This window comes from Sus scrofa, chromosome 13 (assembly GCF_000003025.6).
Source record: "Sus scrofa isolate TJ Tabasco breed Duroc chromosome 13, Sscrofa11.1, whole genome shotgun sequence".
NCBI lineage: Eukaryota > Metazoa > Chordata > Mammalia > Artiodactyla > Suidae > Sus > Sus scrofa.
Genome location: NC_010455.5, coordinates 59,647,037 through 59,674,374, shown reverse-complemented (window position 1 = coordinate 59,674,374; position 27,338 = coordinate 59,647,037). Strand labels below are relative to the sequence as shown.

The 27,338-nt window shown below is 43.8% G+C and overlaps 2 protein-coding genes across 5 annotated transcripts in view; one reads left to right on the top strand and one right to left on the bottom strand.

Annotated features, from left to right (window-relative positions):
- IL5RA (interleukin 5 receptor subunit alpha) overlaps nt 1–23,191 on the top strand; it is a 41,028-nt gene extending 17,837 nt beyond the window's left edge. The window contains exons 9-12 of one of the 3 annotated variants that reach the window (XM_013981906.2): nt 2,782–2,920; nt 15,560–15,656; nt 17,114–17,198; nt 21,534–23,191. In XM_013981906.2, coding sequence (XP_013837360.1) covers nt 2,782–2,920; nt 15,560–15,656; nt 17,114–17,198; nt 21,534–21,620 — 408 coding nt within the window. In that variant the 3' untranslated portion in view covers nt 21,621–23,191. Of the gene's footprint in view, nt 1–2,781; nt 2,921–4,999; nt 12,296–15,559; nt 15,657–17,113; nt 17,358–21,533 lie in introns of those variants that run through there. The other 2 variants (XM_021069274.1, XM_021069275.1) reach the window with 2 other exon arrangements.
- Nucleotides 1–26,540, bottom strand: part of TRNT1 (tRNA nucleotidyl transferase 1) — an 88,220-nt gene extending 61,680 nt beyond the window's left edge. The window contains exon 1 of one of the 2 annotated variants that reach the window (XM_021069269.1): nt 26,440–26,540. The gene's annotated coding sequence lies outside the window, so the exon portion shown is untranslated. The remainder of the gene's footprint in view (nt 1–26,439) is intronic. The other variant, XM_021069271.1, reaches the window with a different exon arrangement.

Here is a 27,338-nt window from a genome sequence, read left to right as displayed (position 1 = left end):
AAAGACAAATACTGTATGATTCCATTTATATGGGGTACCCAGGGTAATCAAATTCATCAAGACAATAGTGGTACATGGTGGTTTTGGAGGCTGAAAAAGGGGAGAACGTGGAGTTTTGGTTGAACAAGTAGGGTTTCAGTTTTGCAAAATAAAAAGTGTGCTGGAGAGAGGTTATACAGAGTGAATGTACTTACTACTATCCAACTATACATCTAAAAATAGCCAATATGGTAAATGTTGTGTTATGTGCATTTTACCACAACTTAAAAAAAAAGAAAACTCATTAGCCCTAATGACCAAAACTTTTTTTAAAAATGATTTTTATTGTTTCCATTATAGTTGGTTTGCAGTTAATGGTCAAAACGTCAAAAGAGAAGGGACTGAATGAAAGTCAATATTTATTGAGCAGCAACTATGTGTTGAGCTTTATTATCCTAGTTTATTCTATCCTCATAGTAACTCTGTTATGTAATGACCATTCCCAATTTATAGGAAAGTGAGACAGAGAGAGAGAAAGTTACCCAAAGTAACAAAGCAAGAACAAAATAGCAGTCAGGATTCAACGCTTGCCTTACAAATTCAATTTGAATCAGTTTGGTTTAACAAACACTTATAAGGAGGCTTCTTTGTGGGAAATAAAGAAATGACTAGTCATTGCTTCTGCTCTCAAGGAGCCTGATCTACTGGACACACTCACCCAGTCTTAGCGCCGCCTTAGTATCATAAAGGCAAAGGTGGATACAAAGTAATGAGAGGGCAAAGCCAGCTACCAGGGCCTCCGCCAGAAGAACTGACCAGAATCTTGAAAGATGAATAGAAACTTTCCTGGTGGGAGAGGGTGGGGACTTTTTAGCTAGTTCTTTCCCTGGTATATATGGTGAAAGACTGGTTTTCTTTTTTTAAATTTCTAATCTACCATAAATTGATACTTTTGCAAAATACAATAAAAATGACTTGCTAGAAAAATTGAATATAGCCAAGGACATTGATCCTGAGCTTGATGTGATGGCAATGTCGAATTGCTATGAAAGCTCTGTATTATCTCCATTTCTCTATTTACCTCCTTGTGGATCAGCAGTGAACAGCTCCTGACTCACACACCCTGCTCCCCACCCTGGAGTGGCAGGAGGTCTAGGCATGAGTAACTCCAAGGCCTGAGGACATGGTTCTTTCAGCCAAGTGGCAGTAATGTAGTCAGCCAGAACAAAAGGACAACACTGGAATCTTAAGTTTAGATTTTACACTGGGACTTCTTCCAGATGATTCTAAGATTTTGTTTTTTAAAAAGTAAATGGTTTCTCTTTTTAAAACCATGGCCATGGGCAATGGAAGCCATGGCAGTGTTTTACTTGACAGAGAAATATGAGTGTATCTGCAGAATTGTAGAATTATTTTTGTAATGGCATGAAAGGTGGGTATGGGTGGAGAGGGGGCATGTGGGCACAGATATACCAGTTCCTGGCTACGGCAATAGTCCAAGCCCAAAAAATGAGCCCAAAAGTAGGCAGTGTTGTGGAGCAGGGACAAGGAAGAGAGGAATGCATCCAGGAGTAAATACATCTGGGAGGATGTAAGATGCAGGAGGACATAAGACACAGACACCAGGGACATATCTCTGGTTTGGGGCAGAGGGAATTAGCTGCATGGTGGTGACACTGACCAGTAGAGAGAATAGAAAAGAAGGGTTTATTCATAAGAGAACGGCCTCCATTCAACACTGAACAATGTTAGCCGAGGGTCCCTACAGCAAACTAGCATTTATTGAGTGCACATTAATAGGTTGAACTGCCTCCAATTGCCATTTTTACAGATCAAAAATGGGTTATTAAATATTAGCAGTTTTCATATGATTCAACCCAATATATCCTTAAGGTTGGGCTTTACAAAAGTAATTCCATTGAATTCATTGATCCATTAGTTAGGTGGTATTGTTTCTGTTTTACAGATGAGAAAACTGAGGCTTAAGTCAAGGAACTTGCCCGGCAATTAGTTGGAGGCAGAGCCAGGATCAAGCTAGATTCAAGGTTCTTGCTCTTCCTACTTTTTAAAGCTCCCCACCCCCCAGCCCTCAGTCCTTGCCCCCAGGCTTGAGTTGAGACATTGGATCAGGGATCTGTAAATTTTTTTCAGTAGAGGGCCAGAGAGAGCTATTTTAGGCTTTGCAGGGCATAGTCTTTTTTTGCAACAGGTATTTATCTCTGCTATAGACACAAGCAAATAGGTGTAACTGCATTCCAGCAAAACTATGTTTGTGGACACTAAAATTTCAATTTCATGTAATTTTCATGTGTCATGAAATATTGTTCTTTTTATATTTTTTCAGTCACTGAAAAATAGAGAGGCTGTTCTCAGCTTGCAGTCCCCAGAAAAACAGGCAACAGGCCAGACTGGCAGAGACTATAGTTTGCTGGTGCCTGTTGTATATGATGGAAGCTGTGTAATATTGTTAGTTCAGTGGTTACAGAATATCGAAGGACAAGACAAGGGGGATTATGCATTCTGCTACCAGCCGCTCCAGTCTGTCAACCTGGAAATGTCAATTGGACCCAGATGGATCATCTAGATATTACCACTGCCCATTTCATTTATTTTGATTACTGCATAGCTTTCCCATTCATTTGTACTGAATGGGTCTAGAATTAACTAATCAGTACCTATCCCATAGATTTTAAACAGGTCGATGACCACTGAGTCATATTATGTACATCTGACCTCACTTTCTGATCATTAGCATAATTTAAACTGTGTGTCCAAGGATTCTTGCTCTGTTTTCCTATTTAGACAGAAAAAATGAAGACCAACACATTCATCTCCATAATTGATGATATTTCTAAGTATTCCGTTCAAGTCAGAGCAGCAGTGAGCTCCGTGTGCAGGCCAGTGGGACTCTGGAGTGAGTGGAGTCAACCTATTTATGTGGGTGAGTATCTCCTGTTTATTGTAAAGTGAGCGACCTTATTCATGGTTGTAACGAATCCTCCTGGAAGGTGTATGAATTCACTGGTGAGTCCTGAAGTGCTGTCCCATCTCTACCATGCCTCATCCTCTGTCAACCTGCTGCCTGTTGGACCAGAAATGGTTTTAGCATGAGGCTGGAAAAGCTGAAATGTTTAAGCTTCTCACCAGCATGAGTCTTTCCAAAGCCCAGTACCTATTTCTTTTTCCAGATTATCTGATTCTACTTCTATTCAATCTTTTGAAATGATACTTTCTGAGATAATTGTAGATTCACATGCAGTTATAAGAAATAATGGAGGGAGAGCTTGTGTAGCCTTCATCTAGTCTCTCCCAAGAGTATTATCTTACAAAACTGCGGTAAAATGTTGCAACCAGAAAACTTGGATTCACTCAACACACCCATCTCATTCATATTTCACTAACTTTATATGTACTCATTTTTGTGTGTATACAAGTTAATGCAATTTTATCTACATGTGGGTTCATGCCTCTATCACCACTGAGATCCCTCTTTTTGCTTTTTTTTTTTTTTTTTTTTTGCTTTTTAGGGCCACACCCGTAGCATATGGAGGTTCCCAGGCTAGGGGTTTAATCTTAGCTACAGCTGCCAGCCTACACAACAGCCATAAGCAATGCAGGACCTGAGCCTCATCTGTGACCTACACCACAACTCATGGCAATGCCAGATCTTTTATCCACTGAGGGAAGGCAGGGATTGAACCCGCAATCTCCTGGTTCCTAGTCAGATTCCTTTCCACTGTGCCACAATGTGAACTCTCCTTTTGCCCTTTTGTAAACACATTCATCACTCCTTCTCTTCCATTCCTAACCCCTGTCAACTCCTAATTTGGTCTCCATTTCTACAATTTTCCCATACTAATTTTGAATTCATTTTTTTCTTTTCATAAATAAGATTCCAAAACTGAATAAGCTTCAGGCCCACAAAAATCTGGATCCACTCTGGGCCTTCAGTGTTAACAGACCTAGAGAATCAAAAGGATTGATGTTGCCTGGGTTCCTGTGTTTGTTCTATAGCTATTTTTGTTTATGATTAAATTGACTAGTTTACTTGGCAGATCAGATGATCATTGTATCTCTTCCTGGGATCAGTGAAAAGTGGTGATGGAGGCTCTGAATGAAAGGGAAATTTTCCATTCTCCCTCTACCTTAGATGGCAAACCCATAATCTGAAGATATAGCCATGTACCATGAGAGAGAACATGCACGCTCTGTGTTTGCTATTATCTTAGCCATGGCCACCCAGACGCATTTTATGGGAGAAAGGGACAGTTAGAAAACAATGAGTGTATCTCACGTATGTGGCACAGCCATGCAGCCTGGGGCTGCAGATATACAGAATTTGCTTAATTCTACATAGATATACATGGTTAAGCATTGCCTTAGAGCTGCAAGGAAATAGGATGATGGAAAGAACTCTGGAATCTTTCATGGAAAGCTCAAGTCTAGTGCCAGCCTTAGCACGTACCAACGATGTACCTTTTAACAAAACACTTCTCTCAGCTCATCCTTGGGTTCCCAGGACTAAGGAGATAATATCCACCCCTCCAGCCTCACAACTTTTTGTGAAATAAGAGCCACATTGATAGATAATGCTTATTGTTGACTGTCCTCCAAGCACTATGCTAAGTACTTCACAGGTACTATCTTCCCTAATGCTATCCACAAAACGATGTTGCAGATGAGAAAACAGGTTGGGAAAGTTTAGACAATTTGCTTAATTCTACATAGCCAGCAAGTGGCAGAGATGGAATTCAAACCCAGGCTGAGTGACTCCAACCCTGAGCTCCTAGCCCTGTAGCAAGGGGGCTGGGATGCTGCAAGCTGGAAGCAACTGAACCAAAGACTCATCTAAGAGATCCTGGGAGCTAACTTTGTGGTTATGGCTGGTCTGGGGGAGTGTAAGTATCATCTCTCCCTCATCCTATGAGGTGGTCAATGAGATTGTTTGAATAATATTCTTAAGGAGAGATGTCTTTCAGGCCCATGCTAAAATTTCCTGTTTTTTAATTCATTCCCTTAGGATAATGGGTGGCTCTGCAAGGAATTCCTGGACAGTGACCCACTGGCCCATGTGGATGTGAGTTAGGTCAGATACAGAGCAGGGAGATGTTCCGGTGAGATTGGGCAAGACGAGAAAAGGCCTGAGAAATGGAAAGCTGTTCTGAGTCTGCAAGGGGGCAGCTCATGCTGAGCTGCTGAGTTTCCAAAGGGTAAACGTGCCCCTAGAGTTGTGCAACATGACCAGCCAGGGCCTTGTGGCATGGCCCACACATCACCCCACTGGGACTCAGAGGCGCTGCATGAAACTTCCTGGCAGAGGGAACTGAAAGGAAAAAAGGAACTGAGACTGGGCCAACTGTACCTACTTCATGGTTCTGCCAAGGCCTGTCTCTCCTTCTCCCCCAACCCACCTTCTTCCCAGGTGGATGGTGAAACAGACTCAACACACGCAGACCCTCCCTCAATACTGCTTCATCTTTGCAAACAAAATTCATTCTGCTCACTGAGGGGGAAACCAATAGAAGAAACATGAATCCATTCCAGCGACTCTTTAACAAGGGTATTAATTTCATCAAGAGCCTATTGTAGAAATTTAATTTTCATTACTCGCATTTAGTGGATTTTTTTTTAATGTTTTATTTCCCAAAGGCACAAAACTCACTGACCCCAAATTATGGATATTTCTATGTTTTCCAACGTTATTGCAAATACAGTTTCAGAGTTTTGTTTTGTTTTAATGCTGTTCAAGGACCTCAAACTAACTTGGAGACTAAGGTGGGAACTTTGGCTCTGGAGCCAGTTCTGATTTTTCAGAGCTTGAGTTTTGCATTCTCATCAGTGTTGACTATAGAGAGTTTAGAGCTTAGAGGGAGAGGAAGTAAAGAGCCAATCAGGAGATCTTGGTTTTTGTCATGGCTTTGCCCATGTCTAGCTCTTTGACTGTAGAGATAGCATAAAATAATATTTCATGAGCCAAGTAATTGGAGACTGCTTAGACAGCAGAGTCCAGAAGAATTCTCGGCTACATTTAGGTCACTGGAAGGCATGGCAATGTGCTGTCACTGGTGCAGGGAACAGAGTGGTGATGAGCATGCCAAGGTTCAGCTGCCCTTGACTTAGTCATTCCTAACCTCTCTGGGTCTCAGTTTCCTCACCTGTAAGATATGACTTTCCTCACTTATAAATTCTTCCCAAATCTGCCTTTCACATCCTTCTACCCCCATCAACCCCTGACACAAGTGCTGAGAGGGAGACTGGGACCCATGATGAGAGCTTATTTTAAGCTTGTTTTTTACTTACTATTCACTCTCCACTTTCGAGCACCCGTCTCGTTATTATTTTCCAAATAACAGCCTCCTAGTTTGGAACTGGGCTCATTACCACATCCTCTCAGGTGTGCCTCACCGCCATCATCTTCTGCAAATCTCATTTCATTTAACTGCCACCCACTTTAGGAAGATGAGCTGATTCATATTCCCACTCACCTGATAAACCCATCCTTTCTGGAATTTATTCCCCTGCTCAGTTTAGGATCATTTGTGAATTTAATCAGTGCAGACGCTCCATTTCCATCAGGATGATTAATAAACATAATATGAAGTCCAGTTTCCTCTGGGACATTTCACAGGCTCTTCCCTGCCCCTGGAGGACGCAGCAGCCTACCAGGCAGAACTTCTGCTCCATTCATTTCTTCTAGAAACCTCCCTCCTCTTCCACCTTATCTTATAAATGGCACCCTGGTGCCCTCCCCTTCAATTTGCACACCAAGGCCCAACTCAAATAGCACCTCTTCCTTAGAAGTTAAAAATCTACCTCCTATATTGGAAAGAAATGGAGGCCCAGAGATATTAAATAACTCAGTAGTTATCAAACAGCCAAGTAGCTATTAATGGATACTTTTTTCAAATAGGTGACATGAGTCAATTAGTGCTATGGAACAGATTCAGTTTACTAATTGACCCACGATAGCCCAAGGTTATTGAAAACAGAAACATCACACAAGCTCTGATTAATGAAAAGGGGAGGATGAAGGGGACAGGAGTGATGTCCAGCTGGGGTTGGCAAGGTCCTTGAATGGTCAAGAGACACAGGGAACGGCAGCTGGGGATGCAGCCAGCCTCAGTGCACTCTTTCCTGTGAAACTCTACTCTCCTGTTCTGGGGTTTCCAGAGCATGGAATACCTTTTTTTTTTCTTTCTCTCAAATGTAAGTAGCAGTTTCATTTTATCAGCCCTCATTATCAGGTGCCCTCCCTCAACTGGCTTCTCTGCCTTATCTGAAGAGCTGACTTCCCACTTTTCAGACATCTTTCTCCTTTTGAAACTTTCTTAACTTCCGGATTCTTCTGTCCCTTTTTTATCTCAACTATCTCCCGTTTATCAAAACATTGTGTCTCCTGAATAGTTCCTGGTCTGGGGGACGCTTTTCCTTCTCTGAAGTCTATTTTTTTCTTCTCTCTCCCTTCTGAAGCTCAAGAGTCACACAGGAAACAAGCAATAAGGAAAATTAAGTCTCCTACAGGAATGTCTTTCCCCATGGAAAATTGTTCTTTGAGCTGTGTGGTGGGTCCTGCTTGGTGGTTCTGAGGCCTCCTTATCAGTGATTCATCTTTGCCACAATCACAGGCATTGCTCCTCAAACTAACAATTGGGTTTTGCCCTGACCTCAGTGAAGGCCATATCTAAAGGCCAAGAGCAAGTCGATGTTTTGGTACTAGGTACCAATTAATATGTTTTTTGTTTTTAAAAAGATTACTTGAGGCATTTACACATTGGGGAGTAGAGGAAAGTTCACCATACTTCTCAGATGGCTCAGCTGTGTGGTCAAGGTCAACAAAGGTGCCAGCTGCCTTTTAGGACATCTTCTACAGCAAGACCAGTTACTCATAGATAATCCTAACCTTGGCTTCCAGTCACAGTTTGTTTCTCTATGTGTTTTTGTGTTTAATGTGTGTGTTCGCGGGTGTTGAGGGTGGGGGGGAGTGGACACTTAGAGTCACACCCCACATGCTAGAATCTGTAAGGACTTCATAAAAATAGTTGGAAGCAGAAAATCAGGGAGGGAAGTAAGAACTGGGTCTGAGATGGAAGCAAAGTTCCCACAGGGAAACTCTGGTAGCTTTTTTCCTCGGACTTGACATTCATGTTTTGTGAATGAGTGAGGAAACATGGTACCCTGGACCCAGGGCATGGGAATCAAAAGTTGGAGGGCTTGGTGTCACCTTCGAAACCTACCCATCCACCTCCTTGACTTTGCACTTTGCTGGCTCCCAGCCTCAGCCCTCTGACTCTGCCCCTGGGCTCTTTTCTTTTCATCTCTTTTCATCTTTTTTTTTTTTTTTCTTTTGCCCCAGTGTCTCTTTGTAAACCCTCATGCAGTGGTAGAAGAGGGAGAAAAGCAGGAAGGAGAAAGGTGGAGGGGAAACATGGTAGAGGGCTCCAATTCACTTTCCCTAGGTCTTATGAATGAATTTTGCACATTCAAAAGCTTTTGTGAAGAAATAGTGGGCTTCTGGGTCAACAGCGACAAAAACTGGTTGAGAAGAAAAAGTTGACCCATTAGCATGAAAAACCTCACTCACCTTATCTGCGAGTGATATAACTTGTGGTGGATCTGGGTTTTCTTTGTAAGTGGGATATTTCAAATTGGTAAACATGGTGGCTGGTCTGGTCAACAGCTTCCTTTCACCCAGGCTCCTGTGGTTTCCAGGCTGGGTGCCCCATGCCTGGCAATGCCACCTACTTATTCTCATCAGGGGGGCAGAGCCACCTCATCCCAGTGGCAGTCCCACTGGTCTGAAGGAGGGCTGGCAGGGAGCTTTAAGACTCTATCCCCTAACTGCAGGAGCAGGGAGTTCCCACTGTGCTCTCAGGCCTGACCTCAGAGGTGTGGTGCCCACACCACCCTTCTGCTCGTGACTTCTGCCCCGTGATAGGCCCTCCAGATGTTACGCATAAGGTGGGACTCTGTTTTGGGGGCAGGAACTGTGCTTGGCTTGTGCACCTATGTTATGTCATGTATTCTTACCAACACAGGATTTTCTTAATTCAAAGGTGAGAAAAGAGATGCAGAGGGGATAAGGAACTGCCCCAAGTGAGAGAAATAGGACGTGATGGATCCAGATCTGGAGTGGACCCATGCCCTACTCTTTCTGTGATGCTTTATCACCCTGTGGGTGAAGGTGCCACCTGGGGAGACAGGGGCAGGAGGATGGACTGTGGAGGTGGGGGGGTTGGCCATGGAAGGGTCACTCTGTCAGCTCATGCCCTGGCCAGCCTCCATGCAGACCAAGCAAGGGGGGTGTTTTCATTGATCTCTTTAGATGATGCTAAATATCCCCTATAATTTGTTAGCGTTTATTTGAGTATGAATGTCCTTGAGGGTTAAGACCATCATGTCTTATGCCCTTTCCTATGTCCTACTATTTGAATACTTGGTGCTTTCTTTCCCTTCAGGGCTGAGATTATGACTCTGCCTTTTGAGGATTATGACAGGACTCAAATTTTAGTCTTGCTTCAATGATTTAGGGAAATGATCTTGATGTCTTACTTCTGACACAATGTGTTTAATTATAATCACAATTATAATAACTAATATTCATTGAACACATACTATGGACTAGCACTATGCCAATCACTTCACATGTATAAGCTCAGCCAGTTCTCATTCTCACTGAATAAAGCAGGCAATGGAAGCTGAAGGGGCTCCCTGCCTGTGGTCACCTCAGTGGCAAGCTACAGAACCAGGATGAAAGCACTTTAGCCCTTTTTTCTTACTTCTGCATGAAGACTGCAGCCTCCACAGCCAGCTTTCAGCTGCTTTAGCAGGTGGATAGAACAAGCCCAGTGGCCCTCTAAAGGGAAGAAAATTCTGGGCTACCTGGAGCCTCAGAAGGCACACAGCCCTTGGTGCTATGTGGAAAAGTCTGAGAAGAAGATGGTGAAAAGAAGTTCTCTATTCAACTGCATCTAGTCCAGGCTTACCAGGGACAAATGAAGGCCAACAGTACAGTCACCATCAACCAGGGAAGCCTCAGTGTACACATGCACGCAACACACATGCTGCATAGCGTCACCAAGTTCTCTCCATGTTTTAGTTTATTGAGTCCAGTTTCCCCAGATGAGCACAGTGCAAGTTCTTTGTATTTTGCTCTGGTCCCTGGACTGTCAATGTCTCTCCAGTGAGGCTCCATTTGCTCTCTCCCTCTTTTGGTATCCCTAAATCAGGTAAAGCTCCCAATCCATACAACAGCTGCCTCAGAAAGCTCGCCCACGCAAAAGCCTTGCTTAGGACTTTTGCTCGCTTGTGAGTCTGTGACCTGGCTTGGGGGGGCACTTCACAAGTGATGCTGAAGCCTCCCCCTCCAGCTGGAGGCAAACTGCATGGGGCTTCCTGGACTAACGCAGCTACATCCTCCCAGTTATCCAGCCCTGTTGATGCCATCCTCCCAGCGCCTGCTGGTTTTATGAACACTGAGCAGGGCTGCTTCAGTGGAGGAGCCCCACCACTTCACTAGTTAGCTTCACTAGTTAGCTCCACTAGCTAGCTCTTTTCCCTGGGGACCTACTGTTGTGTCTGAAATCAGACTCAAAATCAGTATGGAAGCACGGAAAGTCTACTGGTATAAGCGGTTTAAGAGTGGAACGGCCTCCAAATCAAACTTACCTTCTAAGAGTTATCAATTTGAACCACAAAGATCATAGAATTCTAAAATAAGAGGGGTTGTGGCACCAGGAAGGAAATGATTTGAGAAAGCTCCCATGGCAGACAGAGGCAGAGCTGGGACTAAGTTGGCTCCAGGGCCTGGGTCTCTTCGACTACCATCCCGTTCACCCTATCTATCCCTTTCCTACCCTCTCCTCCCAGGACTTGCGACAAGAGCCGAATGTTCATTAGTTGACTTATTCTCAAGGTCAAATGGTTGAGATCAGAAACTAAAGAAGCCAAGGTCACCAGAAACCAGACAGCTGAGCTCCCCAAAGCTCCAGGTTGTCATTGTCAGAGGAGCATCCTGGACTGAGGGGCCCGAGCCTGAAAGGCTTCTCTTCCTTAGCAATTGAAGCTTTGTGACTTCCTCTTTCTGAAACTCCTCTCTGGTGCCCTTTAATTTCTTGAAAAGAAACCCTTGTGGCTTCTGTTTTAATGGCAGAAAAGTCATTCTTGAGTCAGAGTAAAGATTCAACTTACCTGGAAATACTCGTTCTTAAGAAAATGTCCAAAGTCCAAGACCCCAGAATTCAAATTAATGATGTGGTGAGGGGCCTCCAACTTTACAGTATGAAAATTCTTGATCATTTTGACTTGAAGGATATACACTGTCAGTGAGAACTGTTTTCCTGTTCTGCCTTCAGCAAAATCAGAGTAGACACTGTCTTCATTTACTCACATAACAGACTCACAGCCTCATTTTTGCATGAGTAAATAATGCAATGGTAGATAATCCCCAGGCCATTTCCATTTGGTAGTGTATTGTCGAAGCTTTTTCTTGCACTAATTTTTCCTGCTAGCTTTTGTTTGCTCAGTAAAGCAGACCTTGGCTCTGTTCTTTGGGGTTTAGTTCTGTTCCCAGGTGGTGGGAGAGGAGTAGTTCTAAGGTTAAGAAGGGTCATTGCAGAAGCCAGGCTGGGAGAAATGACTCACATTCCAACTCCCTCCAGGCAGTGACTGTTACCCTGATTCCCAGCTACTACCTTGCATGCACCAAGAAGTTTTTTGATTTCATGAAATAAAATCAGTTGCCTCTCTAAGTTTTGCTAATTCAGAGAGAATCTTCACTTATCAACGTGAGCGCTGAAGTGAACGACTGGAGGGTGGTTTAACTGAAAAGATTTGTGTTACCACATTCAAGAGTGACCTGCTCTGTTATCAAGACCTGACATACCAGCCTGTGGGGAAGTGCACAATTTGAGACACCAGCGGGACTGAGTGTGTGACCCTGATAACATTTACAACACTGCTCATTGTTTCTGCAGAGCTCAAACCTCACCTGTTGCAGCTAGCTGTAAACAGGAAAACCTTCTTGCTGACATAATAACCTTTGTTAAATATGTATCCCATGGATATGAATCTAGAGTTTCTTAATGTACTTATTGGGGGTACTTTTGTAATGGTTCAGTGTGTGGAAGGGGGAGGTTCAGAGATGGGGTGATGAAGGACCCACAACCCCTGATTCAGGACATTAGACTGGCAAATAAGACAGCATTTGATGTGACAAGATGAGTTTGTCCCATTTGCTTTTTTTTGGTTGTTTGTTTTGTTTTGTTTTTTTAGGGCTGCCCCTGCAGCATATGGAAGTTCCAAGGCTGCAACTGCCGGCCTACACCACAGCCACAGCAGCACAGGATCTGAGCTGCGTCTGTGACTTACACCACAGCTCACGGCAATGCCAGATCCTTAACCCACTGAGGGAGGCCAGGGATCAAACCCACATCCTCATGCATACTAGTAGGATTCATTACCACTGAGCAACAATAAGAACTCCCCCAGTTGCTCTTTATATCAGCATGAGCAGGTGCAATAATAACTAGGTTGTATGGGACACTCAGTTACTGTCTTGAGAATAGAGTATGAATCCCAGAACCATTGAGCGTCTGTGGGGTTTGGGAAAATAAAAGGTTTGTCTCTCTGGAGCTCTGTTTTTCATCATTTTACAAAGTCTAGCTAATGCCTGTTTGTAAAAATAATCTTTAAAAAAATGCTTTGATCATAGGTTTTAAATAAAGGGATTCAGACCCAGCTAGAGTCTAGGGAATGTCAGGAGAAATGGTAACTTGCAAGCAGCCCTATTTTATCGGAGACACAGCCTGAAGACCTAGCCATGTTCAACAGTGGGGTCACAAAAATGAAACAGGTCTTCCTGTAGGGAAGTGGTATCCCCGGGAACCAGCCTGGAAGTGGATGCTCAGGAGAGAGTTTAAGGTTCAAGTATGTGTTAGTGAAGCCCCTGCCTACACAGCATGTCCTGGGCTTGAGGGTGGTGGCAGCAGGACAGGATCCCTGGACTGTGGTTCAAAGTATGACTCCTCATCCAGTCCTGGGCTTCAATCCTGTTCCCCTGGCCACTGGCTCTGTGTCCTCAGCTGATTACTCTTCCCTGCTTTGCTGCAGCTCCTTCACCCAGAACATGAGAGCAGTGCCCACCTTGAAGCACTGCTGTGACAAACTGACAATGCACTTTGCAGTGTCTGGTACCTAAAAAGTACAGGTTAGAACATATATAGAAGATAAGCTCTTGGTGACTACTGGTTACTGATGACTTGAATTTCTGTTGTTGTTCTTTACTCCAACTTTTGAACTTTCACCAATGAAAACAGACTAAAATCAATTTTGGGAGAGGCAAGTATACGCAGACCAACAATGCCCTGGATTGAGCCAGTGGTACTAGTGAGTGTGCTGGATTTAGAGTCTTTTTAAGGGCCATATTTTAACTCCCTTGTTTTTACAGATGAGGAAACTGAAGCCCTCAACCATCTGGGAAAAGAACCAGGTTTCTAGACTAGGCAAGCATGGGTTCATCAGATAGAAGTGTTCCTTTCTTGTGCTTAGGGTTGGCCATGAGGGAATGGTGCAAACCAAGCAGATGAGGGAACGAGGGCAGGGCTGCAGAGCATGGGGAAAATCAAAGTGACTTTCAAGGATTCTGTGTGGGAACTTGGAAGAGTGAAGACCAAGGGGATGTTAGTGAGGGAAATTTGATGCGACGAAGGCTGTGATTTTGGTTTTGAACTTTGTCAGCTTTGAGACACATCCTGGTGGGTTTCAGATCTAGATGTGGAACTGCATGTCAGGTCTGGGCAGGAACAAAGATGTAGGAGTGGACTCCATGGAATTAAAAGATGAATCTGGGCTCAACAACTTTTCAAATTTCCAGGACCATAGTGGAAAATACCAAAGGGTCAAGTCTGAGCTGAGAGGGTTCAGTTGAAATTTAAAAGGGGAGAAGGACATGGTATTGAAGAAGAGGACATTTAGGTAAAGGAACCAATGACTTTGTTTCTAGGCGGGGGCAGCCATCAAGCCTGAAATTCTGGGGGGAGGTCAGGAGAAATATCATTGGAGAAAGGAACCGACTGTCTCCTTGGATTCCACTAGGAGGAAGCCACCAGTCATTTAACACATGTTTTCTGAGATGGGAAAATGAAGCAGCCTGAATCCCTAACACAAGAAACGTGGGCTGGGAAATAAAGCAAGAAGTCATTTGATGATCAAGGGGAGAGATGGCGGAGCAAAGAAGGGACTTATTTAAGATAAAGGACTCTATGAATATTTGGAGGCAGAAGGGAAGAGATGAAGGAGGTGAGAGTAAAACTTTTGAGAGGTAGAAGGCAAACTCCAAGTAAGAGTTCTCAGGAGGCCAAAAAAAAAAAAAAAAAAAAAAAAAGGGCAAGAGCTCAAGCAATGTTGAAATCACTACCACTGACATCTCCCCCTCTGGATACCTTGAAAGATCTGAATTTTAAATATTTGGGGGTTGGGGAAGTCTTAAGATATTTACAAGGACTCGAAAATGCCACTTACATTCACTTCTTATTTTATAAAAGAAACATTTAAGAGCAAACCAAGGACTGGGACCTGCCTCTCCGGTGCAGTGTGTGTGTATCACCTCTGCAGTGGGAGCTGCTGTTGCTAAATTACCTACGTCTTTATTTGCTTAGTGACATCTCCTCTCTACAACAGGAGGGCAGGGCTCCCTGGGCTCTTTTTCCCCTATCTCCCAGCAACTTGTCCAGTGCCCAACATATCATCGGAGCCCCATAAATACTGGTTAAATGGGTGAATAAAGGAATGAACGAACACAGAAAGGACCCACATATTCAGAAAGGGAACTCAAGATTTGCATTCTTCTCTAAAAATGAATCATGCAGCTTAGCAAGCATGTTACCTTTTAAACACCATTTGCATTTCCAGTACATTAAAAAAAAAAAAAATCACACAAACCCCAAAACTATCATCAAAGCCCATAGAAGAATCTATCCTTTAGTGTAGATTAGAAGCAAATGTTACCAGTGAGGTGGGTGGCATGCAGTGGTGGTGTATTCATACTTTCTGTACCGACACGTGGCAGTTAGCTTCTATTTTTCTATCTGTGAAATGGACACAATGGTAAGGGGTGTTCTGAGGAAAATTAAGATTGTAAAGTATTTACAACAAAGTCTAATACCCTCTTTAAATGCATGTATTATTGTCTACTTTACCTCCTCTGAAAGTCCAATTTTTAAAACTTTTTCGATTATAGTGCACTTAAGTTACTAAATAGGTTTACATTTGTGTGGATTTTCCATCTAAAAACCTTACTCCTCACCAAAAGCTGAGAAGCTCTAAGTTCTAGGCGGCATAGTATGTAGAATGTACCCAACTATAACTGCTGATTGACTCAGTAATACTTGAAGGAGTGGTCTCATTGCTGTTTCCCACTCCTCCAGCTCAGAAACCTAAGACCCAGGAAGGTAAAGCTACTTACTCAGCATCACCAGTAGCTCCAACTGAAAGCCAAGCTTTCTGATGTCCCAGTATGGTCCTTTCTCCTATCTACTGCTAAATATAGCTCTGATTTCTTTTCTTTTTTTTCTTCTTTCATTAGGAAACGATAAGCAGAAGCCCTGGATGGAATGGCTCCTTATTGTGCTTACAGCAGCCGCCTGCTTCATCCTGTTAATTGTCTCACTCATATGCAGGATGTAGGTATTCTTTATATTTGGGTGTTCCCATTGGGGTCTGAATATTGAATTTTTCACACTCTTGCCGTGTATCTACTAGACAGAAGGTTCTTGTTAATAGGTGGGTTTAGAATAATTTTACGCCTTTCCAAGATGAGTGTGGACCATAAGAAAATCTGGGAAACAGTTGGCGGTTTACTGAAACGTAGTCATCAGCCATGACATACACCTTCTTGATGCTGCCAACAGTCTGTTTGTTACTTTCTATGAAGGTTTTTACATGTGAGGTCTTTTGGTTCCTTGACTTCCATTTACTCAGCACTTGGATGCCTGTGTGGGGCTACTGGGGCATGTCTGTTCCATCTCCAGTAAAGGAAGAAATCTCTCTGGTCTGGACACTGAGGTCACTGTAGTACCTCCTGTGTTTTCATGCCCAGCTACTAGCTCCCAGCCTAGCCCTTCACTCATCTGGCCCCTGAGTTGATTGTCCCTAGGTCAGACACCGATTCTAGAAGTATCATGCAGATCTGCTGACCAGTTTGAGAGCCTGCAAAGGGCCCTACTGGGACTTCTTATCCATTTTGATGAGTCCAGTAAACTGGCCACTTAGGAGGCTCAGAACATGCTCTGGCTTAGCCCTTTCAAAATTTAGAAGATGACTTTTATTTTAAACAGCTTCTATTTTATTTTTTATTTCTTTGCTTTTTAGGGCCTGCAGCATATGGAAGTTCCCAAGCTCGGGGCCCAATTGGAGTTCCCAAGCTCGGGGCCCAATTGGAGCTTCAGCTGCAGGCCTACACCACAGCCACAGCAATGCCGGATCTGAGCTGTGTCTATAACATATACCACAGCTCATGGCAATACTGAGGAGGCCAGGGATTGAACCCACATTCTCATGGATACTAGTTGGGTTTGTAACCTACTAAGGCACAATGAGAACTCCAGCTTTATTATTATAAATGTTCTATCATCTGGCATCAATAGAGTGTCCTCACCTGTCCATACTTGAAGTTTTATTTCTATCCGAGCCTTGTCTGTGACCCACACCACAGCTCACGGCAACGCTGGATCCTTAACCCACTGAGAGAGGCCAGGTCAAAGGAGAGGATAAGGAAAGTAAACACTGAGAGCCAGCTCAGTGGAGGAGGGCTGCATGCCAGCATCTTAGGTAACTATGGGGCACCACACACTCTGTGTACATTGTTTTCAGAAATTAGGCCTGGTAACAAGCACCAACATGAAGCAGCTGCACTCTTGTCTTTTTTGGATGACTCAGAAGTCACATCAGAGCCTTTCGGTACCTCCAACGTCTTCAACTATTATTACAATGTAGATATTTGGAAGTTTTGGTCAAGAAAGATTTTGAATTTACAAAATGGCAGGTCCTGGGACTAAAGAGGTCAATTTTTTAGAGTAGATATTTAAGGACAAGAAAGATGTTCTTGCTCATCTACTTCCCTCCTTTACTCTGCTTTCAGATGCCACTTATGGACCAAGTTATTTCCACCTGTTCCAGCGCCAAAAACTAATATTAAAGATTTCTTTGTAAGCATCAACCATGAGGTAATATTGAAGGTTCTTATGGTATGTCCTATCTACCCACGGTTGGGTGCTCAGGGGTCTGTCAGTGGATCACTCGTTTTCTGTGTCCCTGAGGAGGCCAGACGCCTTTAATTGCTTTAGTTCTTTTGCTTTTTGGCTGATTCATTTGGTTTTTATTGTTATTGTTTTGTCTTTTGTCCTTTTAGGGCCACACTGGTGGCATATGGAGGTTCCCAGGCTAGGGGTCTAATTGCAGCTGTTGCTGCCAGCCCACGTCAGAGCCACAGCAATGCCAGATCCGAGCCGCCTCTGTGAACTACACCACAGCTCACGGCAACGCTGGATCCTTAACCTACTGAGTGAGGCCAGGGATCGAACCCGAAACTTCATGGTTCCTAATCAGATTCGTTTCTGCTACACCATGACAGGAATTCCTGATTGATTTGTTAATATATATTCATTCTAGTCTTTGAGTATCGCAAAAGTACTACTCAAATATGAATATCCTCACCTGTCATACTTGAAGTTTTATTTTCTATCAGCCATCTCTTAACTGACATTGGGCAATTCCTTCAACCCCATGAGCCCTGACTTCCTTTTTGGTACAGTAAGGGGCAGAGATGAGTTGTACCAATGTTCAGTTCAGCCCTGATGTTTTAAGAATCCATGTTTCTGCATGCAGGTACCATACCCCCCTCAATAAAGTTTTTCAGAGGAATTTTTCCTAGTTCCTTGGTATAAAGAACCATAGAGAAGGCAAATGATTTCCCCAAATATGTTTCTTTAGGTTCTGTTAACTACTCTGAGCACTTAGGCTTAAATGGATGTTCACCTACAGGTAGCTATCCAATTGCTCTAGCATTACAGGGTAGAAGAAAACATCCTTTCTCTGGTGAATTGTCTTGGCATCTCTGTTGCAAAATCAGTTGTCCATATATGTGTACATCTAATTTTGGACTGTCTACTCCATTTCATTGATCTGTTTGTCTTTCTTGAAGCCAACACAATACTGTCTTGATGACTATAGCTTTATTGTAAACCTGGAGAGATAGGTGGTGTAAGGCTTCTGGACATGATTTTTTTTCAAAGTTATTTTGGTCATCCTAGGTCCTTTTTATTTCCATGTAACTATAAGAACTAGTTAATCATTTTCTGCAAAAACAGCTGCTGGGCTCCTGACCAGGATCGTATTGTATTATAGGTACACTTGGTGAGAAGTGACACCTTAACAGAATGAGTCTTCAGATCTGTAAACACAGTATCTTACTCTCTTTATTTAGGTTTCTTTCATTTCTCTCAGCAATGTCTTATGATGTTCAGTCTGTTGCACATTGTTTGTCAAATCTACCACAAAATTGAATGGTTATTTAGATCAGAGCCAGCCAGCTTTCTATAAAGAGCCAGATAGTAAATATTTAAGGACCAAATGGTTTATCCTGCCACCACTGTGGTGTGGAAATAGCCACAGACAACACGTAAATGGCTCTGGCCAATAAAACTTTACCAAAATAGGCCACAAGCCAGATTCGGCCCAGAACCTGGAGTCTGCAGAGCCTCATCAGGCAACCCTTTTTTTTTTTTTTTTTTTTTTTTTTTGGCCTATTTTTAGGGCTGCACCTGCAGCATATGGAAGTTCCCAGGCTAGGGGTTGAATTGGAGCTGCAGCTGCTGACCTACACCACAGCCACAGCAAGAAGGGATCCAAGCCATGCCAGCAAGACACACCATAGCTCATGGCAATGCCGGATCCTTAACCCACTGAGTGAAGCCAGGGATTGAACTCGCATCCTCATGGATACTAGTTGGGGTCGTTACCACTAAGTCACAACAGGAACTCATCAAGCAATGTTAACACATTTTGTTTTCTCTCTGCTAAAGTGACTCATGAGTCATTGGTGACTGATTTTGGGACAGCTTGAGTCGATCAAACAAACACTCACCAAAATGGATCACTGCAGTAAGTGGTGACCTTTCTTCTGAGTTACAGTTGGGGTGATTGGAATAATTTAGGTGATGACAGTTACTGACCTAGTGAAGCAGAGCATCGAGACTAGTCAAAGGATCAGGCTGCCCTTAGTTCCACCCTGGTGGTCTCCCTCATCAGGAGAATGGCCGGCTGTATACCCATAGCTTTGTCGGAAAGAGTGTGGCTCACTGTGACATATGTTCCTGGTTGCATGAATCCGAGCTGTCTGTCCCACCTTGCTGTCGCTTACTTGTCTGTGACAGATTACATGTAGTTGCAGTGGCAGGCTGAAGTTGTTTGTCCCGGCCTCTTAATGAAACATCTTAATGTGGGATCTCATTTCACTTCAGAGCCCCCAAAGATTTCCTTGAACATTCCCAGGATGGCAAAGAAACTGGTTTAAGTGCTCACAGTGTAAGCGTGTGGCTTTCTGTTAATTAAAATCAAGTCATGTGTGCAAAAGAACAAGTTGGGGTAGACAAACTGGTTTCAGAATAAGCCAAAGATTTATGTCAGAGCCCAACCCTGCCAGGCTCCTCAGGACAACATGCTCTGTTCTCACATGGCAGGTGTCAGGTAAAAACAAATCAGGGAGGGAGGGAGGCAGGGGGTGAGGGAGAGGCTTGGGATGAGGGGAGAGCAGGCAGAATTGGGAAACTGAAGTGTCACCTCCTTCTGTCAGTTCTACCACTTACATCCTCCACATGGGGCTCAGGACAGATCCGTACACAGCCAGGCCAGTGTCTGGCTCCTGTGTCAAAAGGCAGAACCTGTCCAACCCACTGCTGGGGCCTCTGCTATAAGGACGACACGGGACCCCTTAGTGCTATGGGCTAACTACTGGGAATACTTCAGCCCGTGGGAAAGGAAACCATCTGCTTTTCATCACTTGCACCTCTGAGTTTGGCGGTGGTCCCCAGAATCTGGGATTTGGAAGGGATCTGCCCTCCCAGAGCTGCTGTTAAGCAAGTTTTTGCTTATTCAGTCAAAAACTGAGTTGGAAAGTGCTTTGTAACCTTCAATAGAGAGATATGAGGGAGGAGGGGAGGGTGGAGGAGGGGGCTCAGCGATGAAAAAAAGGCTTTAAAAAGCTCTTATTCTGGAGTTGCCATCATGGTGCCGTGGAAACAAATCTGATTAGGAACCATGAGGTTGTGGGTTCGATCCTGGCCTTGCTCAGTGGTTTAAGGTAAGGATCTGGCATTGCCATGAGCTGTGGTATAGTTTGCAGACATGGGTTGGATCTTGAGTTGCTGTAGCTGTGGCGTAGGCTGGCAGCTGTAGCTCTGATTGGACTCCTAGCCTAGGAACCTCCATGTGCTGCAGGTGTAGCCCTAAAAAGCAAACAAACAAAAAACACAAAAATACCTCTTATTCTGAGCTTTCAGTTTGTTAGAGACTGGTAACCAGAGAGGGTTCCTCCAAGATTAAGTAGGACACAAACTATTGAAGTATGTAAGGCCGAGACCATGGCTGTTGTCATACATGACGCAGCGTCCAGGGCAGAGCAGGTATTAAAAATGTGTTGAGTAAAGGAAGTTGAGGAATATGATCTCTTACAGGAGGTGTTTCTTTGGTCATGGATTTTGTAATAAATATCCATATTACTTATAGTAGCTAAAATTGGGGAGTTCCCTCAGGGTCTAATGGTTAGGATTCAGTGATTTCACTGCTGTGGCCCTGGGTTCAATCCCTGGTCTGGGAACTGAGATTCCCACATCAAGCCACTGCACGCTGTGGCCAAAAAAATAAAACAAAGCAAAACTCGAAACAAGTAATAGCCAAAATTGGACATAATACCCAAGTATAAGGGAAGACTGTAGTAAAGTATGGATGGTGTACGTTGGAGCTATTCACAATGAAGCAGCCAAAGAGCCTAAGTCACCTCTCAGCATCTTCAGAGAGAATGGTCTACCAAGGAGACCCTGATCCACAGATGCTCAATTCACTATGTAAAAGGGTGAAGCCTGTGGGTATGGAGGGCTGACTATATATGGCCATGCCCACAGTGCAAGTTCCCATGCCAGCGATCAAACCTGTACCACATCAGTGATGATGGCCAAATCCTTAACCACTAGGCACCAGGGAACTCCTATATGTAACTTAAAATACTATGTGATGTTACATAGAATGAAACCCATTCGTAAAGCTCTTAATCCGTTTGACTTCACATAACTGTAAAGATAACTTTATATTTAGAAAAAGGGATGAAGAGAAACAGTGGGCTGTGTTCGAGAGGCATTTATGAGTGTTTTTGGCCTTCTTCCCACTTCATTTTCCACATTTTCTTCAGTGAACATTTTTCTAAGCAAAACTGACTTGACACTCATTGTAAAGAAATTCAGAGGATCCAAACATTCTCTAAAAGGCAAGGGTGGTTTGTTTTGCAGAAAACCGGTTCCAGTGAGACAGAAGTTGAAGTCATAAGTTATGTGGAGGAGGCTGGATTGGAGACCCTGGAAGATTCCGTGTTTTGATTGTTTCTGAGCATTCTCAAAACCAACTCACAGTCATAAGCCTCAGTGCTAAGAAAACAGGAGGGGCTGTTTCTTGGCTAAGAGGAGTTCAGAATTTACCCAACACTCAATTTAGCTGCAAGGCAGTGAACCCAGAGTAATTTCCTAAGTGTGGACACCTCATCACAGTCTCCTGGCTTCTTCAGGGCAACTGATCCACCTGATGGTTGTGCTAAGTCTGTTCTCTACAGGGAGCACCTCCTCACCTGCCAGTCCTCGTGATCTGCATTCCTACTCAGACTTTCTCGTGCAGGCATCAGTTATTAAGGCTAATGTCAACTGTATTCACTTCTGATAGTGACAGTTTGACTGTTTAATTTGCCAGTGGTAACAGTCAGCTGAAATCTCAGAAGAAAGCACTTTTTACCATATTGGAGTAAATCATGAACTTGGATTCAAGACTTTCTTACAGCAAGTGGAGCTATGTTTGTTTTTTTTTTTTTTTTTTTTTTTTTTTTTTTTTTTTTTTTTTTTCCTGAGTTCTAGAATACTTTTTCTTTCAAGTAGTGTGTATGGAGGACAGGGAGGGAGGGGAGAGAATGCATGAATCCCAAGCTCCAAGGACTAGTTAGCATCATTTTAGACAAACTGATTGGAAAAAAATGAAAAGCCAATGTCACTCCAGCCCAAATAAAAGGACAGGATTTTGTTGGCAGATTCTATTCTTGAAGGCAGCCTTGATATACCAGGAATATACTGAGAGAGGCATTGAGTGGCATTGTGTTGAAATGGGATCACTCAATCAAGAATGACCTTTCAGAAGAGATGTCTGCTTGCAAGATCTTAAGAGCCACTTGGGCATCCAGCCAAGTAGTGCTGGGTCAACCCTGGCCTCGGAGATTAGGAAGGGGTCCTACAGGGATCCCATCCAATATCCCAATCTAGACAGGAAATCTTCCCAACATCCTTCTGCACCAGTCTGCAACCAGATTGGAGGCCTTTGTGCTGGGCCATGGGCTACAGGTAGAGCCAAATACAGGTGTGTCCTGGGCAGAGAGGAAGTAGGAGGGACATTTGCTACTTGAAGGAATGCAAACCATGCTGACTATACATGGCCCTGGATGAGGAAGCTAAGGACAGGGAAAGGAGGTCACAGAGTTCAGAAGCCCTCCACCATGGCACACTATTTGCATGCCTTGCACCATTCGTTTAGCCAGTTTGACCCCGAAACGGGGCATGTTGATTACCAAATACTTCAGGGGCAGTTTCTCTGGTAACCATGCAGTGTAACTAGCAGGGACTTGGGCCCAGGACAAGAGGTTTGAGAGCTGTCAGCTATTGCCTATTTCCAAGTGTTATGGACTGAATGTTTGTGCCCCCCCCCCTATTGACATGTGGAAATTCTACACCCAAAGTGATGGTGTTAGGAGATGGGGCCTTGGGAGGTGATTGGGTCATGAGGGTAGAACACTCAGGAATGGGATTAGTGCTTTGGTTTTGGGGTTTTTGTTTTGTTTTGTTTTGTTTTGCTTTTTTTTCCCCACACAGCATATGGATGTTCCCAGGCTAGAGGTCAATTTGGAGCTGCAGCTTCTGGCCTACACCACAGCCACCAACAACCTGGGATTTGAATTGCATCCATGACCTACACCACAGGTCACAGGCAACCCTGGACCCACTTAACCCACTGAGCTACATCATGGAAGGAACCTGTGTCTCATGGGTACTAGTCTGGTTCATTACCGCTGAGCCATGATGGAAACTCTGGATTGGTGCTCTTATAAAGGGTCCCAAAGAGTTTTTATTCTCCCATGTGACAGTATGAGAAGTTGGTATTCTGCAACCAGGAAGACAGTTCTCCTTAGAACCCAAGCACGCTGACACCATGACTTCTACCCTCTGGAACTGTGAGAAATTTCCCTTGTTCCTAAGTCACTCAGGCTGTAGCACTTTGTTGTTCTAACAGCCTGAGCTAAGACACCAAGGGTCAGGAGCTGCACCAGACAGTTCACACACATCATCTCTAATCCTGAGACGCTACATTGTTAGTATTACTGCTCCTATTTTATTGATGCAATCACTGAGGCTCAGAGAAGATCAGAGATAGAAAATGACACAATGAGGGGTTGAATATAGGCCCAAGGGACCCTGGTCATGTGGAGAGGATGGTCAGAAAACAAGCTGAAGCCTGCTTAGGGGTGACTGGGACCACAAGGGTGTGGCCCATAGAGGGGTAGCAATGGTTGGCCAAACATCCGATCACCTGATTGATTCAGAATTTCTGTAAATGTTACTCAAGAACCTGTATTTTTAGTGACTATTCTTGGGTTAGGCATTCTCAAACTTGAGCATATCAGAATCACCTGGAGGGGTCATTAAATCAGAGAAGAGATTGTGACTGGGTAGGTCTGGGTGGGATCTGTGAATCTGTGTTTCTAACAAGCTCTCAAGTGATGCTGAGGCTGGTTTCTCAGCCACACTAAGTGCTGCCCTGGGTGGTTGTGATGATTATCAAAATCTGAAAAACCAACTGTTGAAGGAGTAGGTGATGAAAAAGTCCTACAAAAAACCCACCACCTACCCACACTTTTCTTGGGTTGTTGCTGTGTGTGATCTCTTTCAAACTGGAGCCCAGAAACCTAGGACTGTATAATATGCCTCCATCTAGGAGGCTGGACAAGAAGAAGTTTCTACTTAGCCCAAAATTCTGTCTCCGCATTTTTATTCAGCAGCAGTGGACAGAAGTCGAGTTACACAACTGTACCAGGATATGAGTGTCAGGAGTGACACAAAGCAGCTCATGTGTCTCCGGAATGGGTTATGAACTTCCTCTTCTGGCTCGTGACACCCACCCGCATCCTGAGTCTCTTCCTTCATGAATGGGTCCAAAGCATTTGGGTTGATCCTGCCTCTGGGGCCTCATTCTGGGTCTCAGCCCCTCTTGGAGCTATTGCACCCCAGGATATGCCATCCAAGACAATGGGGCTGGTGGGAAATGCATTTTTCATCCTCAGTGTCTAGGACAGCCCCTGTCTCTTAGAAGGGATCCATGCTCTCTGGACCCTCTTCAGCACTCTTTCAACCCTGGCACAGCTGTTTGCATACAGTTGGAACTGAATGCTATTTGGCAGAGATCAAGGCCTAAAATAATCACATGGAGAGGAAGATGGGTGTCTAATGAGAACACGACTGAGTAACCTGGAGACTTACGTGTGCCTGACCACCTACCTGGTGTAGCCTGGGTCTCTCCTTGCTGGTGACATGGTGGCTACATTATGCTATATAAATTGGTATATAAAAGGACTTGGGCTTTGAGGGGTGCACCCTGTTTTCACTACCTTGTCAGGCAAATCTGAGTGTGAACACTGAACTGTAAGCACTCGAGGCCAGCAAGTTGATTGACCTCTTCCCACCAGCATTGGGTGGAGAGCCACTTTCCTTCTAAAATCCCTCATGGTCACAGGTTCAGAATAAACCTCGGTTCTGCAAGGCAGCCTTTCCAGCAAGGATTTCAGCCACATCTCCGGCATTTGGAAGGTGCTGAGTGTGGCACAGGAAAAGCACCGGGGGGGGGGGGGGGGGGGCAAGTGCATTTGCCACCCAAACCTCATTGAAATGCTTCAAGGCCTCCAGCTATTTACACAGCCTGGGGAAGAATTCTGTGTGGGCCAAGAACATCCTGATTAAAAATCCAAACACTTTCCTGGGGAGGATTGTCTGTGTCAGAACCATCTGTTGGTGGAATGAATAAACCTTAGGTGCTAATTTGTTAAAGAAAAAGTAGATACTTCCGCAAGAACAGAGAACAGAAAACAAATCTTTGATGGCACAAGCAAAGGTGAAAAACTAATTAGAAGAGGACTTCAAGTTTGCCCCAGGATCTCCAGGACAAAGACTCTTCTGGTTTCTACAGCCTACAAATCAGGTTCCGGGATACAAACTTCTTGAAAACCATGCCTACTTTTAGGATTAACCTTGCATCCTCCACCTCCCCAGTATCCTTCTGTTTTAAGTAATTAATGTGAATGTAAATGTGGTTCAGAATGAGAAAACTTTAACATAAATGACACAGAATTTTCTGTAAAGTGAAGAGGAGTACCTTTCTTTTTTCCCCCAGAAGTATTCTCCTTCTTTGTCCTCACTATTGCCTGCCTCATCTCTCAGCTAGGATCACTGAAGTGTCCATTCAATGTCCTGGTCACCAGTATTTCCTTTCTTTGAAGCATCTAAATAAAAGGCACATCTGCTTAGATCACCCCTTGTCCAAAACCCTTAAATAACTCCAGCACCTTCAACTTAAAGCTCCTTTGAAAGCAAAGTCCTCTGACTTTACTCTTCTGCAGCAATCCAGCCACATCCCCAGGAAGCACCCCTCTGTCCTGAGCACCAAGCACCGCTCTCTCACCCCTCTGTGCCTCTGCTGAAGCTTTCTCTGACGGAAAAGCCTCCCCGCCTCCCCCATCTTATAAACATTTTCTCTTCTAAGCCTCAGTGCCTTGCCACCAGGAATTCTCCCTCTATGATTTCCAGGTACCTTCTGTTAGATTCTATTTTGTCACATATTATTTAAAAATTTTCTGCCTCACTAAAGAAGGAAACCCTCAGAAGAATAGAATGGGGCCCTTTGGATCTTTATTCCATCACAACTGAGCAGAAACTCTTGAACTTAGAGGTTGGAAAAGAGAGTGAGTTTCTTAAGTGTAAGCCAGAATAGGAAACTGTATTGATGTTAGAGTTATCAAAGTAAGCTCTAATCAGCGGAGACATTCTTAGAGCTGTGCGGGGACAGAAGAAATTAAATCAACACTAGAGTTTAAAAAAAGCAGTAATAAAAACTCACTGTTGGTATGGCTCTCCCTGCAGAAATCCCTCCTTGTAGCTCAGTGGCCAGCCTGCATCAAAGCTCCCGAGCCTCCTCTGAATATCCAGCAGCCATTCCCGCCCTTTTGGCTCACATGACCCACCCACGTTCATTTAAAGTTCCAGTGGATTTTTTTCACCTGAACAGTGTCTTACTGGTTTTGCTTCATTTATTAAAGTTAAAAGCAAAGGTGCATCACTGCCAGGTGATGAAATGAAAGAATGCATAAAACTGGGGGATATTTGTGGGAAAGAAAGCAATACTTAAGTCCTGGTGTCAGAGTTCAAAGGTCAGCCAGCTTCTGAAAGAGCCTAACAGCAAATCTTCCCAGCTGAGAGCCCTCTGGCCTCAGCTGAGACCACTCAGTTCTGTGATCCGATAGCGTGGCTGTGTTCCAGTTAATCTTTATTTACAAAAAAATAGGAGAGAAGCTAGATTTGGACTCTGGGATAGCTTAATGGATCCCAAACATGTGACATTTGAATGTGCTAGGGTTTTTTTTTTTTTTTTTCCTTTTTTCTTTAGAAAGGCAAAGCAACTTTTGAGAAAATCACCAGTTTTGTTTCACCAAATAAAGATCATTCTACAGGTAGGGATGCCAGTGGTGGAAAAATGTGTTGTGTTTGGCTAAACTTAACCTGTGATAAGCTGGTTTTGCAATAAATATTAAGTCCAGAATTCTGTTCCTCCTTTTATCTGTTCACACTTTTCACACCATCTCTCAAATGAGTGTGTTTCTGTCACCTCCAGTGAACCATGAGGAGGGAGGCGTTAATCCCACCTATCTTGGTTTTCCAAGTGTTTGACACATAACAAGCACTCACCATCTAATTTGTTGACAGTTCAGTAAGGAGAAACAAAACTGGGCTTGAGGTTTG